The following is a 16,368-nucleotide window of genomic DNA, read 5'->3' as shown; positions in this document are numbered from 1 at the left end:
GAAGGTTTTGAAGAGGAAATTCTGAATATGCTCCAAAGGATAAATAACAGAAGAGAAAAGGGAAAAAAGAGAGTCCACCCTATGTCTACTAGGTTTGAGAGGGAGTTGGAAGCTGGAGTGCTCGATCAATTATAACGAAGGAAAAAAATGGAACGGGTTGACTAGAGGAGGGGACAAAGAGTTGTGCCTTACCTGAAGTTGAAAATTTTGTCCTGGAATGTAAGGGTGAATGATGTCAACAAGAGGAAATTAATTAAGGCTTTAATCAGGTCTCAAAAGGTGGATTTGGTGTGTTTACAAGAGACTAAAATGCAAGATTTGTCTTTTAGGGTGGTGCGTAGCTTAGGAGTGGGAAGATTTCTAGAGCGGGGTGCAGTGAATGCTAGGGGTGCGACTAGAGGTGTGCTAGTTTTCTGGGATAACGGAGTATTGGAGTTTGTTGGGATGGAGGTGGGTCAGTTTTCAATTTCTTGCTGCTTTAAAAATTTTGATGATGGTTTCGTGTGGATCTTCATAGGAGTTTATAGGACAATTCTCAGTTCTCAAAGGGTGGATTGGTGTGTTAACAGGAGACTAAAATGCAATATTTGTCTTTTGGGGTGGTGCGTAGCATAGGAGTGGGAAGATTTCTAGAGTGAGTTGCAGTGAATGCTAGGGGTGCGGTTGGAGGTGTGGTAGTTTTCTAGGATAATGGAGTATTGGAGTTGGTTGGGATGGAGGTGGGTCAATTATCAATTTCTTGCTGCTTTAAAAATTGTGATGATGGTTTTGTGTGGATCTTCATAGGAGTTTATGGGCCTATTGTTAAGAAGAGTAGAGAATGTTTTGGGAGGAGTTTGGGGCTATTCGGGGGTTATGGAATGATCCTTGGTGCTTAGGAGGGGATTTTAATGTGATTAGATTCCCTTACGAAGTAGTGGGAGTGGGATGGTGTCTTTAGCTATGAGGAGGTTTTTAGAGGTGATTGATGATTTGGATTTGAGAAATCTTTCCCTACAAGGAGGACCGTTTACTTGGAGTGGTGGACTGAATAACTAGTCCATGTCTAGACTGGATCCTTTTTTGGTCATTGAGGATTGGGGGAGTCATTTTAGTAGGGTGGTTCAGTATACCCTCCCTAGACTAGTGTCTGATCACTTCCTATTTTGCTAGATGGAGGAGGGGTGAGGAGAGGACCAACCCCTTTTCATTTTGAGAATATGTGGTTAAAGGAGGAAGGGTTCAAAGATTTGTTGAAAAGTTGGTGGCAAGGTTTTAATTTTAACGGTTCCTGTAGTTTTGTCCTGGCAAAAAAGCTGAAGGCTCTTAAGATTAACTTGAAATTATGGAACAAGGATGTTTTTGGGAAGATTGCGGTTAATAAGTCGTTGGCCTTAGAAAAAGTCTCTTTTTGGGATGAGCAGGAGAAATCAAGAGAGTTAACTCTGGAAGAAGTGGATGCTAGAAAGGAGGCAAGGGAGGATTATAAGAAATGGGTTCTCATGGAGGAAGTCTCTTGGAGACAAAAGTCAAGAGAAGTTTGGTTGAAAGAAGGAGATAAAAACACAAGCTACTTCCATAGGATGGCAAATGCCCACAAAAGGAGAAATTGGTTGGCTAAGATTAAAATTAATGGCTCTTGGTTTTCAAAGGAAAATGAGATTAAGGAGGGCGTGGCTAGGGCCTTTTAGAATTTGTTAACGGAACCGGGAGATTGGCGCCCTAGCTTGGAAGGGTTGGAAGTTGAAAGAATTGGGGCTGAGGATGCTACAAGATTGGAGGAAGCTTTCAACAAAGGGGAGGTCTTCTCTGCCTTGCTTGAGCTAAATGGGGACAAGGCTCTTAGACTGGATGGTTTCTCCATTGCTTTCTGGCAGTTTAGCTGGGAGTTTGTGAAGGAGGAGATTATGGGCTTTTTTAGAGATTTCCATGAGTGGGGGAGATTTGTTAGGAGCCTGAATGCTACGTTCTTGGTTTTAATCCCAAAAAAAGGAGGTGTAGATGACCTTAGAGACTTTAGACCTATAAGCTTGGTGGGGGGTCTTTACAAACTGTTGGCTAAAGTGTTAGCTAACAGGCTGAAGAGGGTGGTTAATAGGGTGGTGTCTTCGGCCCAAAACACGTTTGTTGAAGGAAGGCAAATTCTTAGTGCTACGTTGATAGCTAATGAGGCTATTGATTCTATGTTAAAAAGGAATGAGAGCGAGGTATCATGTAAGTTGGACATATAAAAGGCATATGACCACCTAAATTGGAATTTTTTGCTGACTGTGATGCAAAAAATGGGCTTCAAGGAGAAGTGGGCAAGCTGGATAAGATGGTGCATTCCTCTGCATCGTTTTCGGTCTTGGTTAATGGCACTCTGTCGGGTTTCTTTCAAAGTACTAGGGGATTGAGGTAGGGGGATCCTTTATCGCTCTATCTCTTTATGATTGGGATGGAGGCCCTAAGCTGTCTTATTAATAGAGCTGTGGGTGGGGGATTCTTATTAGGCTGTAGGGTTAGGGGAAGGGGAGGAGATGGGGTTCAAGTTACCCATTTTCCGTTCGCTGATGATACTATGGTGTTTTGTGAGGCTTCCGCAGAGTAGATGGTCTTTTTGAGCTGGATATTAATGTGGTTTGAAGCCATTTCAAGGCTGAAAATCAACTTGGACAAGAGTGAAATCCTTCGGGTAGGAAGGGTTGAGAATATAGAGGATTTGGCCCTTGAACTTGGCTGCAAGGTGGGGGCGCTGCCTTCCTCTTACTTGGGGCCCCCCTTGGGGTTTCTCATAAATTAGTGGTGGTTTGGGATGGGTTGGAGGAGAGATTCCAGAAGAAGCATGCCATGTGAAAAAGGCAATTTATTTCTAAAGGAGGGAGGATCACCCTCATTCAGAGCACTTTGTCAAGTATGTCCATATATTTTATGTCCCTTTTGCGTATGCCACGAGTGGTTAGATTGAGACTAGAGAAAATTCAAAGGGACTTTCTATGGGGTGGGGGAGGGTTGGACAAGAAGCCTCATCTTGTAAAGTGGGAGGTTGTTTGTTATGATAAAAGGAAGAGCGGTTTGGGTGTTAGAAGCCTATCTAATCTCAATAGAGCTTTATTGGGTAAATGGAGTTGGCGCTTTGTGGAAGAAAAGGGGACTCTATGGAAACAAGTGATTAGTAGGAAGTATGGGGTAGAAGAAGGGGGGTGGTGTACCCAAGAAGTAAGGGAGGGGCATAGTGTGGGGTTTTGGAAAGAAATAAGGAAGGAATGACCTTTAATGAAGAGCAATTTCATTTTCTCCATGGGGGATGGTAGAAGAGTGAGATTTTGGGAGGATAGGTGGTGTGGTGACGACACATTAAGCCTTTCCTTCTCTTCGTTGTTTGCGTTGGTGGCATAAAAAAAGGAGTGGGTGGCAGAGTTGTGGGATGCTTCAGGGGAGGAGGGGGGCTGGAATCCACGTTTTTGTAGGTCATTTAATGATTGGGAGATGGAAACAGTGGAGAGATTCCTTGTCACCTTACAAGGAAAGAAGGTGGACACTAACATGGAGGATAGGGTTCAGTGGAAAGAGGCCAAGGATGGTATGTTTTCTGTTAAATCCTTTTATAACATTTTAGAGGGCAGGAGTATAGTCCCGTTTCCGAACAGCATTATTTGGAGCTCATGTGCTCCCCCTAAGGTTGGTTTTTTTTTCTTGGGAAGTTTCATGGGGTGAAGTTTTAATCTTGGATCAACTAAAGAAGAGGGGATGGTCACTCCCGAATAGATGTTTCCTTTGTTGTGCTGCTGAAGAGACTATTGATCACCGTCTAATTCATTGCACCAAGGCTAAGGTTTTGTGGGACTTATTGTTTACCCTATTTGGTGTGCTGTGGGTTCTTCCTTCGTCAGTTAAAGAGGTCCTTCTTGGGTGGCATGGTTTGTTAGTGGGCAAGAAGAGAAGAAAGGTTTGGAGAGCAGCCCCTTTGTGTCTCTTTTGGATGGTTTGGAAGGAAAGAAATGAGATTGCTTTTGAAAATAAGGAGTTCTCAATTCAAAGATTGAAATATTCTTTTGTTAGTAATTTTTGGTCTTGGACTAAGCCGTGTGTAGATGAAGGGCCTAATTCTTTAATCAACTTTTTTGATTGGTTGGACTCTAGATGAGGGCGAGTGTGTTTTTTGAACCCCTCTCTCTTTTGTTTTTTTACCTTGAGGCGCCTATTGTATACTTTCTGTATGCTTTGGGTTGGCCATTAGGCGTCCTCTTCTTATTAATATATACTATGCCTTTGCCTATAAAAAAAAAAGGAGTTTCTAGAGGTTCCTGTACCCCTCTTCAAGAAAAAATTGTCATCTACAGGGAAAAAAAAATCCAAGTAAAAAATCTTCTGAAATCTCATTTATATAATGTTAGATATCTAATTTCTTTTGACCTACATAGATTTCACAATCTTTATTCACTAATTCTGGGAAGTGGCTGTTCAGTCTTGTCTTTGATTTTTTACAGCTCACATCTAATTTGAGCTCAAGAAACTTGGTGTTCTATGCTCATGATCTATAGTGTTAAAATTAGGCAATTGGAATCCATTCCTGATGCATGGTTTCAAGAAATGGTTGACTAGCCAACTCTTTAAATAGAATATCAGCTAGTTGCCTGTTCGTGGAGATGTATGGAGTACAAATCAGGCTACTATCTAATTTCTTTTTAATGAAGTTTTGATCCACTTTTAACATACTTTGTTTGATCATGTTGGATTGGATTGTGGGGTAATGTTAATTGCTAACTTATTATTGCAGTACGGTTTCATAGTTCCTTCCTATTGAATCTTGAGATCTTCAAGGATTATCTTTAGCCATTGTTGTTCACAAATCCCATGCGCCATCGATATGAAATTAGCTTCTGCACTTGATTGAGTAACAACTAATTATATGTGTGTGTTTGTGTTTTTTTAGTCAAAAACAAAAAATGTACTAAATATGGATAAAGAATCCTCCCTAAAATATAGCAAACTGATCAAAAAGTATGTTTGAAGCCTCTAAAATACTAAGAAAACCTATATAACAGTAAAGTTCTATATAAGAATATTCAAGATGCAATTCATTACTCCAATTTTAGAGTAACTTCTCCTTCCGAGCAAGACCAGCTTAATACTCCTCTCCTTGCTAACCCAAACCTTTCAAGATATACACTGAATACTAGTCGAGCTGGACCACATTGAAGTGAATGCCCTTTGATGAAAACTGAAAAGCTATTATAGCTACTATCCAAGTAGACTACAACCAAGTTACTTCAAACAACATTAGAGCTAAGATTTCTTAAGGAAAAATCTAGGAAAACCTTTGCATAAGTTGAAAATCATCTAAAGTTCTTAGAATAAGTAGGTTCTTCGCTTTTATAATGATAAGCCTCAATGACTTTCTGATGATTTCCAAGACACAATTAGTAGCCTTTATATATTCATTTACTATAGTTCTAGTAAAAAAATAAAAATAAACTGACCTTCTGACTTCTAATTTAATAACAAACTTTTACCATGCAAACCTTTGATATTTTCAAACTTGCCATAAATTGTCTATTAATGACTACATCATTCTTTCCTCCTTAAAAGAAGCTCATACTCGAGTTTGGTGTTGATGGAAACCTCTTTTACATTCTCACCAAAGTACAAATATAAATCTGAAATGTTGAATGTTGATTCTATTACCATATGTTTTGGTAGATCAACATATAAGCATTTTCCCCAACCTTCTTGATGGTTTTGTAGGGTCCTATCTTTCTTTTACTAGCTTGGAATAAGAGTCAGCTGGAAATCTTTCCTTGCGTAGATACACCATCACCATGTTGCCTTCTTGAAAGCTTTGGTTGCGCTTCTTCTAATCTGCATATTTCTTATGCTTTGCATTCGACTTCTCAATCTCCAATCTGATTTCTTTATGCAGTTTTTTCATCAAATCTGCCATGTTTTCACCCTATAAGCTATATCTTCCCATTTTTGGTAAAGGAGCTAAATCATGAAGATGCATTGGCTGCCTCCCATAAACAAGTTCAAAAGGACTTTTGCTTGTAGTTTGCTTCTTGGAATAGTTATAGGCAAATTCTGTTTGTGCAACCACAACTTCCTATTACTTAGGATTTTCTCCAACTAGGCACCTCAATAAATCGCCCAAACTTCTATTGACAACCTCAATTTGCCCATTCGTTTGAGGGTGATAGGAAGTACTATACTATAGCCTAGTTCCAAACTTCTTCCATAAAGTTCTTAAAAAATGAGAGAGAAACTTGGAGTCTTGATCTAAGGTGAATGCAATCGCATAATCTCTCGAAAGTAGAGATTTGCTATATTTGATGCATCCATAGTCTTACTTGCAATGATTCACATTTGTGATGAAGCAAAAATTTGGAGCAAGTAAAAATAATGCAGTCATTTATAGACAATTTATGGCAAGTTTGAAAATATCAAAGGTTTGTATCGGAAAAAGTTTGTTATTAAATTAGAAGTCAAAAGTTCAGGATTTTTTTTTTACTAGAACTATAGTAAATGAATATATAAAGGCTACTAATTATGTCTTGGAAATCATTAGAAAGTAGTTGAGAGTTATCCTTATAAAAGGGAAACCATCAAAAAGTAGTTGAAGGTTATCGTTATAAAAGGGAAGAATCTACTTATTGTAAGGACTTTTGATGATTTTATAAAAGAAATATACTAAGTTATTATCCAGAACTGTTTGGTTTTTAGTTTATGCAAAGGGTTTTTCCTAGATTTTTCCTTAAGAAATCTTGGTTCCGACGGTGTGTGAAGTAACTTGGTTGTAGTCTACTTGGATAGTAGCTATAATAGCTTTTCAGTTTTGTAGAAACGGGTAAAAAAATGTCGTATATTAATTGAATAAAGAAGGGAAACATGCTTCCTTTTATAGAAAAGCTACAACAAATCAAACTAAATCTACAACTGTACACACAAATTTCTAGGAACACAATACATTTAAAATATACAACTTATCCCTAAAAAGACAACAAATTATCCCTAAATAGTAGGTAACAACCAGGTTATCCCTAAAAAATAGGTAACAACCGTATCAGAAAAATTCTAATATGATTGAGATTTTCAACACTTCCCCTTAAGTTGGCTTGAAGATGTCATTCATGGCCAGCTTGCTTACTAAATCATCAAACTGCTTCTTTGGCAATCCCTTAGTGAGTATATCTACAACTCGTTCAACCGTAGGTATATAGGGCATAACAATTAGTCCATTTTCCAGTTTCTCCTTGATAAAATGTTTATCAACCTCAACATGTTTAGTTCTATCATGGAATACTGGATTATGTGCAATGGCAATGGCAACTTTATTATCACAAAAGACCTTCATAGGTAAAGAGCTAGCAACCTTAAGCTCTTCAAGTAATTGTTTAATCCACAAAACTTCACAAATGCCATGGGCTACGACTCTAAACTTAGCTTTAGCACTACTTCTAGACATAACACTTTGCTTTTACTCCTCCAAGTCACAAGATTGCCTCCAACAAAAGTACAATACCCTGAAGTTGATCTCCTATCAATTACACTTCTTGCCCAATCTACATCAGTAAACACATCCACTTGGAGATGTCCTCGGTTCTCATATAAAAGTCCTTTTCCTGGAGTCCCCTTTAAGTACCTTAAAATTCTGTATACAACATCAAAGTGTCCCTAATTTGGCGAGTGCATGAATTGACTCACTATGCTTACCACAAAAGCAATATTAGGACGAGTATGAGCGAGATAAATAATTTTCCCAACTAGGTGTTGATACTTTTCTTTGTCAATCACCTCTATTGGACTTGCTAGTTGGAGTTTCGAATTCAGTTTTATAGGAGTTTCTATAGCCTTACATCCAAGTAAACTCGTTTCACTTAATAAGTCAAGTATATATTTTCTTTGAGAAATGAAAATACCTTGTCTTAGCCTCTAGTTGCTTTAACCCCACCTTCAGCATTTCTGTTCACTTAAGATTGCAAAATTGGCTGTAGACAAACAACCCCTTATCTAAGTCCTCCACCTAGAACTAAACCCTTTCCCTTCGAGTACATCGTCTATAAATTTAAAATTATAATAATTAATATGATAACATAAAAAATTATATTTCAATAATATAAAAATATGGATATAAATTATAATAATTAATATAAAAATTCAAAAATTTTGCATAAATTATATTTTATCAACTTGTGGTGTATTGGAAGATTTTTATTACAAAATCAATAAATTTTTTTAAAGTTTTAAACTAATCAAAGTTTAATGATATTATGATATAATATTTTCTTAGAGATTTTTCTTAACATCCTATTGAAATAAAAGACTTGTAACAATAGGATCTTCATTGTACATTTAGCGGTAACATCAAAGTAACATAATATGTAGCATCTTATTCAAATAGAGAAGATATAATAAATAAATTTTCTAACTATAATTAACCATATGGTATAATAAATAACTTATCTTACTATACTTATGTTTAGTGTTAATTTGTTTTTCATTAATTCCATATCTGAGTACTTGCACCCATCAGCCGAATTCCCATGTTCTAAGACTTTAGGATAAAAAGGATTCAACACCTAAGGCACATACCCGCACCTGCACTTGACACTCGTACCTACCATGTAACATAGCTTTGATCATAATCTTTAATATAGGCATGTGCTTGTTAGTGTTAGAGCTTATAATGTTTTTTTTTTTTTTTCTAAGTTTTAATTTTAATTTTTATAGTTCTATTTACAACAATTTTTTTTTTTCTTTTGTTGGTTGTAGGTCGGGCGCCTAACACAAAAAGGTTGAACTTGGAAGTTGTAGGTGTGGAATTGGACAAGATGGGAGCTGTGAAGGTTGTCTTTTACTGCTTTTATGCATATCTTATCCTTGAACAACATATACTTTACAACAGGGGTGATAAACAACCAAGGAAAGAGAAATTTTCTGTTAGTGGATTATATTATACCTTATATAAAGTTTAAATTGCACAAGAGTTATCTAACTAGAGTTAGGTCTTGTTAGTGTGAATAGTCCTTACCTTGTTAAGGGTTCATCAAAATATACAATTCCCTGTTGATGGAACATCTTACTCCTTTTGATCTAGGTTTTTTCAAATCTTTATTAAGTATTTATTTGAGCTGCCATATATTTTTTTTTAAAAGAGTTGTATACAAATATTTGGTGTTTCCTACATGAGTGGGACACTCTGAATTGGGCATATCCAGCACAACTAGGTATGGACATGGATATATTGAACACATAATTAGCAAGCATCCTCAAAGAAGAAAGGAAGACATTCCTTGTCCACTCAAACTTGAATATCTTAAGTGAACCACCCCATTTCTAATGGTGCAGAGACATTTCATTTTACCCTAGGGCAGGAATGAATAAGTATTACATTTTTATTGCCATCAATTATTTTAAGGTTACTTCGCATAAAAAAAAGGTTTGTGATTCTTTAGATGGTCCAAAAATACCCTGATGTTCTCTGGAGAAGAATAAAAATCTTTAGATTCTCTATGGTTCCTTTCCCCCTTCTGTAGGAATTTTTCTTGTTGATTATACTATGAATGACGTAGCATGGATGGAAGTCCAATGTCCTGCAACGGCTGATCGCTAACTTTGGTTGGGTCTTATATATGGGGTTACCTCTACCACCAATTAGCTTAAGCTTTTAGGAGAGAATGTGGTCCCATATTTGGTATTAGAGTGAGGTTTGACCTAGTTCACCTTGTACTTGCTGACGTGGGCGTCAACAATTGAGTGGGGGTGTCTGGCATAGGACGGATGGAAGTCTAATGTCCCACATCAGCTGATTGCTAATGTTGGTTGAGCCTTATGTGTGGGGCTACCTCTATCCCCTATTAGCTTAAGCTTTTGGGAGTTTATGTGGTCCCTTATCGTTTGGTATCAAAGCAAGGTTTGGCCTAGCTCATCCTGTACTTGCTAATGTGGGCATCAACAATTGAGTGAGGGACTCACTGGCATGGGCGTCAACAATTGAGTGGGGTTATCTGACCTAGGATGAACAAAAGTCTAATGTCCCACATCAACTGATTACTAATGTTGGTTAGGCCTTATTTGTGGGGCTATCTCCACTCCCCATTAGGTTAAGCTTTTGGGGGAGTATGTGGTCCCATATCAATGAAGCACTGTACAATGTTGGGCAGCAAAATTATGTCCCCTGTTCTCATGAAACAGAATTTTTTATTTATTTATTTATTTTTCCAGCATAAAAAGTTAATAACCAGACTGAAGTTCTCCTGTTGCTTTTCCAGGTAGATGAGTACTCCCAGACTAACATACCTAGCATATGGGCCATTGGTGATGTTACAAATCGAATGAATCTTACCCCTGTGGCCTTAATGGAGGGAACCTGCTTTGCAGTAAGTGTTTCATCTGGACCATCACTAAAAATCATCATTGATGATGGTTTCAATTGTTTTTCCCTAAAATATGGAGGAAATGATTGATTCATGTTGTTTAAAGCATTCATTTCTTTGGGTTCCCTGCAGAAAACTGTCTTTGGTGGGCAACCTAGCAAACCTGACTACAGGGATATACCTTGTGCTGTGTTCTGGTACCAATTTATCCTATTTGGCACATGATGATCTTCTCTCTCTCTATCTCTCAAGTGAATCTTATGTCAGAGCTAAACATCATGATATTGTAGCAGGATAACTAAAATATGTGTGATATGGATAACTGTCCTTAACTTATACAATATGGTTAACCATGCTTGATTTAGGACTAGTTTGTATATTGTTGCAAATTTTAAGAAAATCATTTTTAAATGTGAAAAGAAAAAGTAGTTGAGCATTTGGTAAATTATGGTTTCAAAAGTGCTGTAAGTTTCAAAGGTAACATTTAAGTGTTGGTAAATTGGATTATTTAACTATTGAACATGTATAAAGACCAAAATAAGGATGTTAAATATTTAAACTTTTTTTTTTATATAATAAAATCAACCTTTAATTAAATAAATATATTATTTAAAAACCAATTCTTAGTATTTTCATCTTCATTTTTATGAAGAGATAAGGTTCTGGAATAGAAATGATGGGAAATAAAAAAATATGGAAACAAATGATGAAAGAAAATTATTTAAAGACATAATGGGCAATTTAAAATAAAAATCGCACTCTTGGAAAATCACTTTTGAAAAGCTACCTTTTATCTTAAAACAGCTGCCAAAGTGGGTCAGAGTCTTTGAGAATCATTTTTTACTTATCAAATAGATCAGTTGTAAAAAGTTATTGTAGAAGTGATTCTGAGGGCATAAAATCAAATACCAAATGGGACATTGCTTATCTCCTTCCCCAAATGTCTTTGGGCCAGGGTAATATCAGGTAGCAAAAGCTTTGTGTTAGTTTGATATAACTCCTGCCTTAATGATGGACAATTTATGTATTTTCCATTTTCTCCCTCTACAATTCCATATAAAGGTAGTTTTCCTTAAAAATGTGCTTCTGATTTTTATTTTATGTTTTATAATATATCCTTTGGGATCATTCTTTCTCATGGTTGACTTATGGAGATTACTTGTGTCTAGTTTCAGATTTGAGCATGTTCTTATGTAGTGACTTAAATGGGAGCTCTTCTCTTTTACTCATTTAATTTCATAACAATTTTTTTTTTTTTTGTAATTAAGTAAATGCCCTCTTGAAGGTAGTTTCAACTTTTCTCTCTCGCCTATTTGCCATACATCTAGTATATGATTTAGAGCTAGAAACAGATTTGGGTTGGTTGAAAATTGACCAGCTCAAAACTGAACCACTTGTTACATGGGCTGCCTGCAAATATTTTTATTTTAAAAAATTAGCTTGTTTTAGAAAAATGAAATATATTAAATGATACAAGTATTGCTAGTTTCTGGATAAAATTTATTCAAACTGAATTTGGTTGACAGGTGGGATTCTGACATGGATTTAACCAATTTATATAATGAGGTTGGATTTGGGTCACCCATGGCATACTTGTTTACTGAAACTCTTGATCCATACCTTTTAGTTTTGGGCTAGGTTCAATTGGGTCTATGTTAGGAATTATGATCTCTATTTCTATCATATATCTATTGTTTTTTCAACATTTACCATTTAAATATTTAGTGTATGGTTTCTCTTCTTAACCTAAAATAAATTTCATCTCTGCACCTTCAGTTTTTTCTTGTTTGTATATTTACAGGTAACAAGATTGTCAAGACTTACAAATAAACAGTCTAGACAATCTGTTTAAATGCTAAATGTAACTGTGACTGGCAACCTGGTGGGAACTCCACCATTGATCTGCATGCCCCATTAATCATGAGTCCATGCTCCATAGACCTTGTGCTGTATGGGATTAGCAGTGCAAGCTCAAAAACCTGTACCAGTTAAAGCAGATTGATAATCTACTTAGAAATTAAATTAGCCTACTACATTTGGTTATGATATAGTATAAAATAGGAAAACTCCTTTTTTGACTATGAAAGGATCACGCTTTCTGAAATGCACCAGTTCATCCTTCAACTATACTGTATACACTTGAAAATTAGGTGATTACACTCTTTTCATCCATCAGAGACTGTTACAAGGAGAGCACCTAGGTGACTATCTGTTCCTTAAACCCATTAAAATATGGTTTGGTGGGTGCTAAGTTGGAACTTCCTAGTTTGTTCCATAAGTTGGGCCTCACTCTGTTATCAAATGACTGATCTAAGACCATGCAATTTAATATGAACCTCAAATTTCAGTATGCGTTTAAATGAGCTTGGACAAGACCTTATTAATCTGAGAAACCCTCTTGAGGTGCTATATATATATATTAGACGTCAGTTCAATTGTATTTATTTTTCACTATTATTTGATTTTCCTATGAAGTAGCTAACTTAATGATCCTGAAGCACCTCTGTATCTTTTCCATTTGGGAATCTGTTTGTGATATTGGTACCTTCATGTGTCATGCAGTTTACCATCCCTTTCTGTTGTGGGTTTGAGCGAAGAACAGGCTACAGATCAAGCAGAGGGAGACATTTTGGTTTTCACATCAACCTTCAATCCAATGAAAAACACAATCTCTGGGTATATGCAACAATATGAAATTTTATTGTGCTAGATAATTTATAATCTTACGAAGAAACAGATTATCCTATTCTTGTGTAGAAGTTTATTATAGTGTTATGTGTCATTTCAATAGGGATTAAAACCTATTCATTTAAAGGATTTTACTGGCTCAGCACTTAAAAGTTGTTGGGTTATAGGAATATGGTCAGTATGAAGTTGTTTTGATATCACATACCTAGTGCCTATTTTAGTCATATTTCCTATCCTCGAAACTCAAAATTCCCTCAGCACAAGGAGCATTTCCATTTGATAAAAATGGCTAAAGACTCTGGGTTGAGGGACATTCTACAAGCACAGATTAAGGTATCATCAAGATTATGGTACTAGCTGAACAGCATGACTTTTGAACTGAAGGATTTTGTACAAAACTATTCTAGTCTCTAGTGCATGAAAGTTTTTAGCTATATCCATTTCAAAGTATTTTGTGCTGGATCAATATCTATTAATCTGGGGAAAATAAAGCTCCAATTCTTGTGGAGCTCACATATTTGGTTATCCTTTGATTAACTGACACATGATATATTCAGTTCTTTCTCTCACAGCAATTGGATGGTGTTAAACTCTCTGAATTTAAAAATTATTTCCTTATATCTTGTGTATTTAGACGGCAAGAGAAGACAATTATGAAGCTTGTTGTTGATGCTGAGACGGACAAAGTTCTTGGGGCATCTATGTGCGGGCCAGATGCACCTGAAATTATGCAGGTACCTTTGAGTTTGTGATACAATATTTTGATAACCACTTCTAGCAGAAAAGGCTAGTTAATCACCTTTTAACTTTAGGCTTGCTGTATTTATTTTATCATTCATGTGGAATGGGAATATTCCTTCTTGGTCCTTTCTAAGTAATCTTTAATTCAATGAAGGCCTTGTCTATGCTTTTGGCCTTAATTAGAAGCCAAAGGTGAGTTGAATCCATGATTTTAAAGCATGGTTCATTGTCATGGTATCGGTCATTGACTAGGTGTAGGGTGATATGCATAATGGCCTAATATATATATAGTGACTAAATATTAGATAAAAATTTATTTGTAAAATAAATTTATTTAAATTAAATATGTTCAACCATTAAAAAATACAACCATGAATCTCTTTTTAAAATATTAACATTGTTTTTCATATCAAATATATTCTAAATAAAACAATTATAAAAAAATAATTTTTATTTCAATAAATATATTTCTTAATACTTCTATCGATTAATAAAAGATGCAGATCCTTTATGGGGCCTTTTGGGCATATCATGGAAATAAAATTTGCCTAATCTGGTTTTCATAACATTTAAAGATGCATTCTGATCTGGGGACAGTCATTGGAAAACTAGGGATTGGTATAAAATGGTGAATAGTAAAAGATGTAAATGATGCCATTTCTTCAAAACAAGAGTTCTTATACAGAATGAAAAATAGATCTAAATGAAATGGTTGCTTTGCAATTCTATGTTTACAATGAATTTTTTATTCTGATAAGATGTCTAAACATGTCTTTGAAGGTTTTCATTTTCTGTTAAAATGGGATACATATATTTATCTGTAAGAGGGAACCTGTTTTAACTGAAGCCAAACAAAAACAGAAGTTTACATAAGGCAGTTGTTGGTGCTTATGTACTCAACCTAGTGATCTATCCATGACCAGGGTGAAATTAAGTAGATATTCAAACTGACTGTTGATGAAGAATCATTGGATAAGTTGTGGTTAGGGGTGAATTTTTCAAACTCAGCTTGCTGGTTGCATATTTTTAATAAGATTTGCATACATAGAACCAGTAGGCATCCTTTAGGCTATGTTTGATTCCTAGAAAGTATTAAGTAAAGGAACATAAAATCATTTTCTTATGTTTGGAATCTTTGGATATCATGAAAAAAAAGGTGAGGAAAAAAATATCAAGTAAGAAGGGAGAGAAAATGCTAAAGATTTTCCTTAGATAAATGTGAGGAAAGTTTGAGAAAAGTGCGTTCTTTAGGTCGCTTTTGGATACATTATCTATTATTTTTCAGGTGGTTTTTGGATACAGTTTCTATCTATTATTTTTTAAAAATAGAACTTTTGTACAATAACCGGTGCTGCTTGTTGCGGGACGGTAAGCACCCAGAGGTTTGGGTCCCCATAGAGAGTCCTAAGGGCTTGGCCATGGAAGGTTCTTCAATTATCCAAAAAAAAAACACTTTTGTACAAAGTATAAGAAATATAAGAATCCTTGTACAAAAAGCAAAAATTTATCTTAAGTCTGTAAAAACACTTTTGAAAATTTTTAAACTTTGAGGAAGTATACATTGTTTTAATTCCATAAATTTTAAAAAATATTTTCTAGTACCCAAGGTATTTACACTTCATATTTTTAAAAACAAAAGCTAAAAAATCTATCAAAGCATGCTCTCAACAATTTAATTTTTTCTTTTCCTTAACTTTTCATAGACAACCAAACAAGAGAAGAAATTTATAAATTTTCCTTATCTTTTTCTTATCCTTGTATTTTTCCTTTCCATCTTTCTCTCAAACTTCCTGGGAACCAAATGAAGCATTAGAGTGAAGTGGCTATTAAATAGATTGGAGTCATAAAATTGGCTTCATATTGCTAGTTAAATGGTATAAACAATCCTTTTATAATAATGTCTACACATTTCTTTGGAAAGATTGGTTTTATTTAGACACATTTCCAGCACTATTTCTGTTCATCACAATTATAAGATATACTAATAATACAAAACAATATGAAATTCCCAAAGAGCATCTAATGTTTTCTCTAGAAAGATGGTTCTGCAAGAAATAATTCTACCGTCATCTTATTCATGTAACTAAAAGAATATACTGATGACAGCACTTTAAAATTTAGAAAGACCCTATCATGTTCATGTTTTGAACCTCCATGATGAATATCATCAGCTTTGGGTATAAACTATCCTTAATTACTGTTTTGAAACTTAGATAATTACACTTTCTGGTGTTTGTTATTCAACCCTTGAGATACATTATGGTGCCTGTTTATTGTGTCCTTTATTTATATATATATTTAGTTCCTGATATCCTTTGGGGTGTTGTCATTTCAGGGCATTGCTGTTGCACTCAAGTGTGGAGCAACTAAGGCACAGTTTGACTGCACGGTAAGCTTGAGTTATCCTTCATTCAACTAATTAAGTGGCCTGGCAGATCATTATGTTAAGCATATATTATTCTTCACTTCTCTTCTTAAGCCTCTGTTAATCAAGCATCTCGGCTGATTTTTCCTGAAACCTGGGTATAATGTTCTTAATTTTAGGGATGAGAAGGGTATAGCATTGAGGATGTTTGCCACTTCTATTGGTGTGTTTTTGACTTCATTG

The 16,368-nt window shown here is 35.5% G+C and overlaps 1 protein-coding gene across 1 annotated transcript in view; it reads left to right on the top strand.

Moving 5' to 3' along the window:
• Nucleotides 1–16,368, top strand: part of LOC117914343 (glutathione reductase, cytosolic) — a 30,948-nt gene that overhangs the window by 12,961 nt on the left and 1,619 nt on the right. The window contains exons 11-16 of the mRNA XM_034829645.1: nucleotides 8,728–8,801; nucleotides 10,227–10,334; nucleotides 10,464–10,528; nucleotides 12,894–13,007; nucleotides 13,654–13,753; nucleotides 16,096–16,149. Coding sequence (XP_034685536.1) covers nucleotides 8,728–8,801; nucleotides 10,227–10,334; nucleotides 10,464–10,528; nucleotides 12,894–13,007; nucleotides 13,654–13,753; nucleotides 16,096–16,149 — 515 coding nt within the window. The remainder of the gene's footprint in view (nucleotides 1–8,727; nucleotides 8,802–10,226; nucleotides 10,335–10,463; nucleotides 10,529–12,893; nucleotides 13,008–13,653; nucleotides 13,754–16,095; nucleotides 16,150–16,368) is intronic.

Source organism: Vitis riparia, chromosome 5, assembly GCF_004353265.1.
Source record: "Vitis riparia cultivar Riparia Gloire de Montpellier isolate 1030 chromosome 5, EGFV_Vit.rip_1.0, whole genome shotgun sequence".
NCBI lineage: Eukaryota > Viridiplantae > Streptophyta > Magnoliopsida > Vitales > Vitaceae > Vitis > Vitis riparia.
Note: the sequence above shows the minus strand (reverse complement) of the source record. Positions and strands in the feature narration are given on the sequence as shown.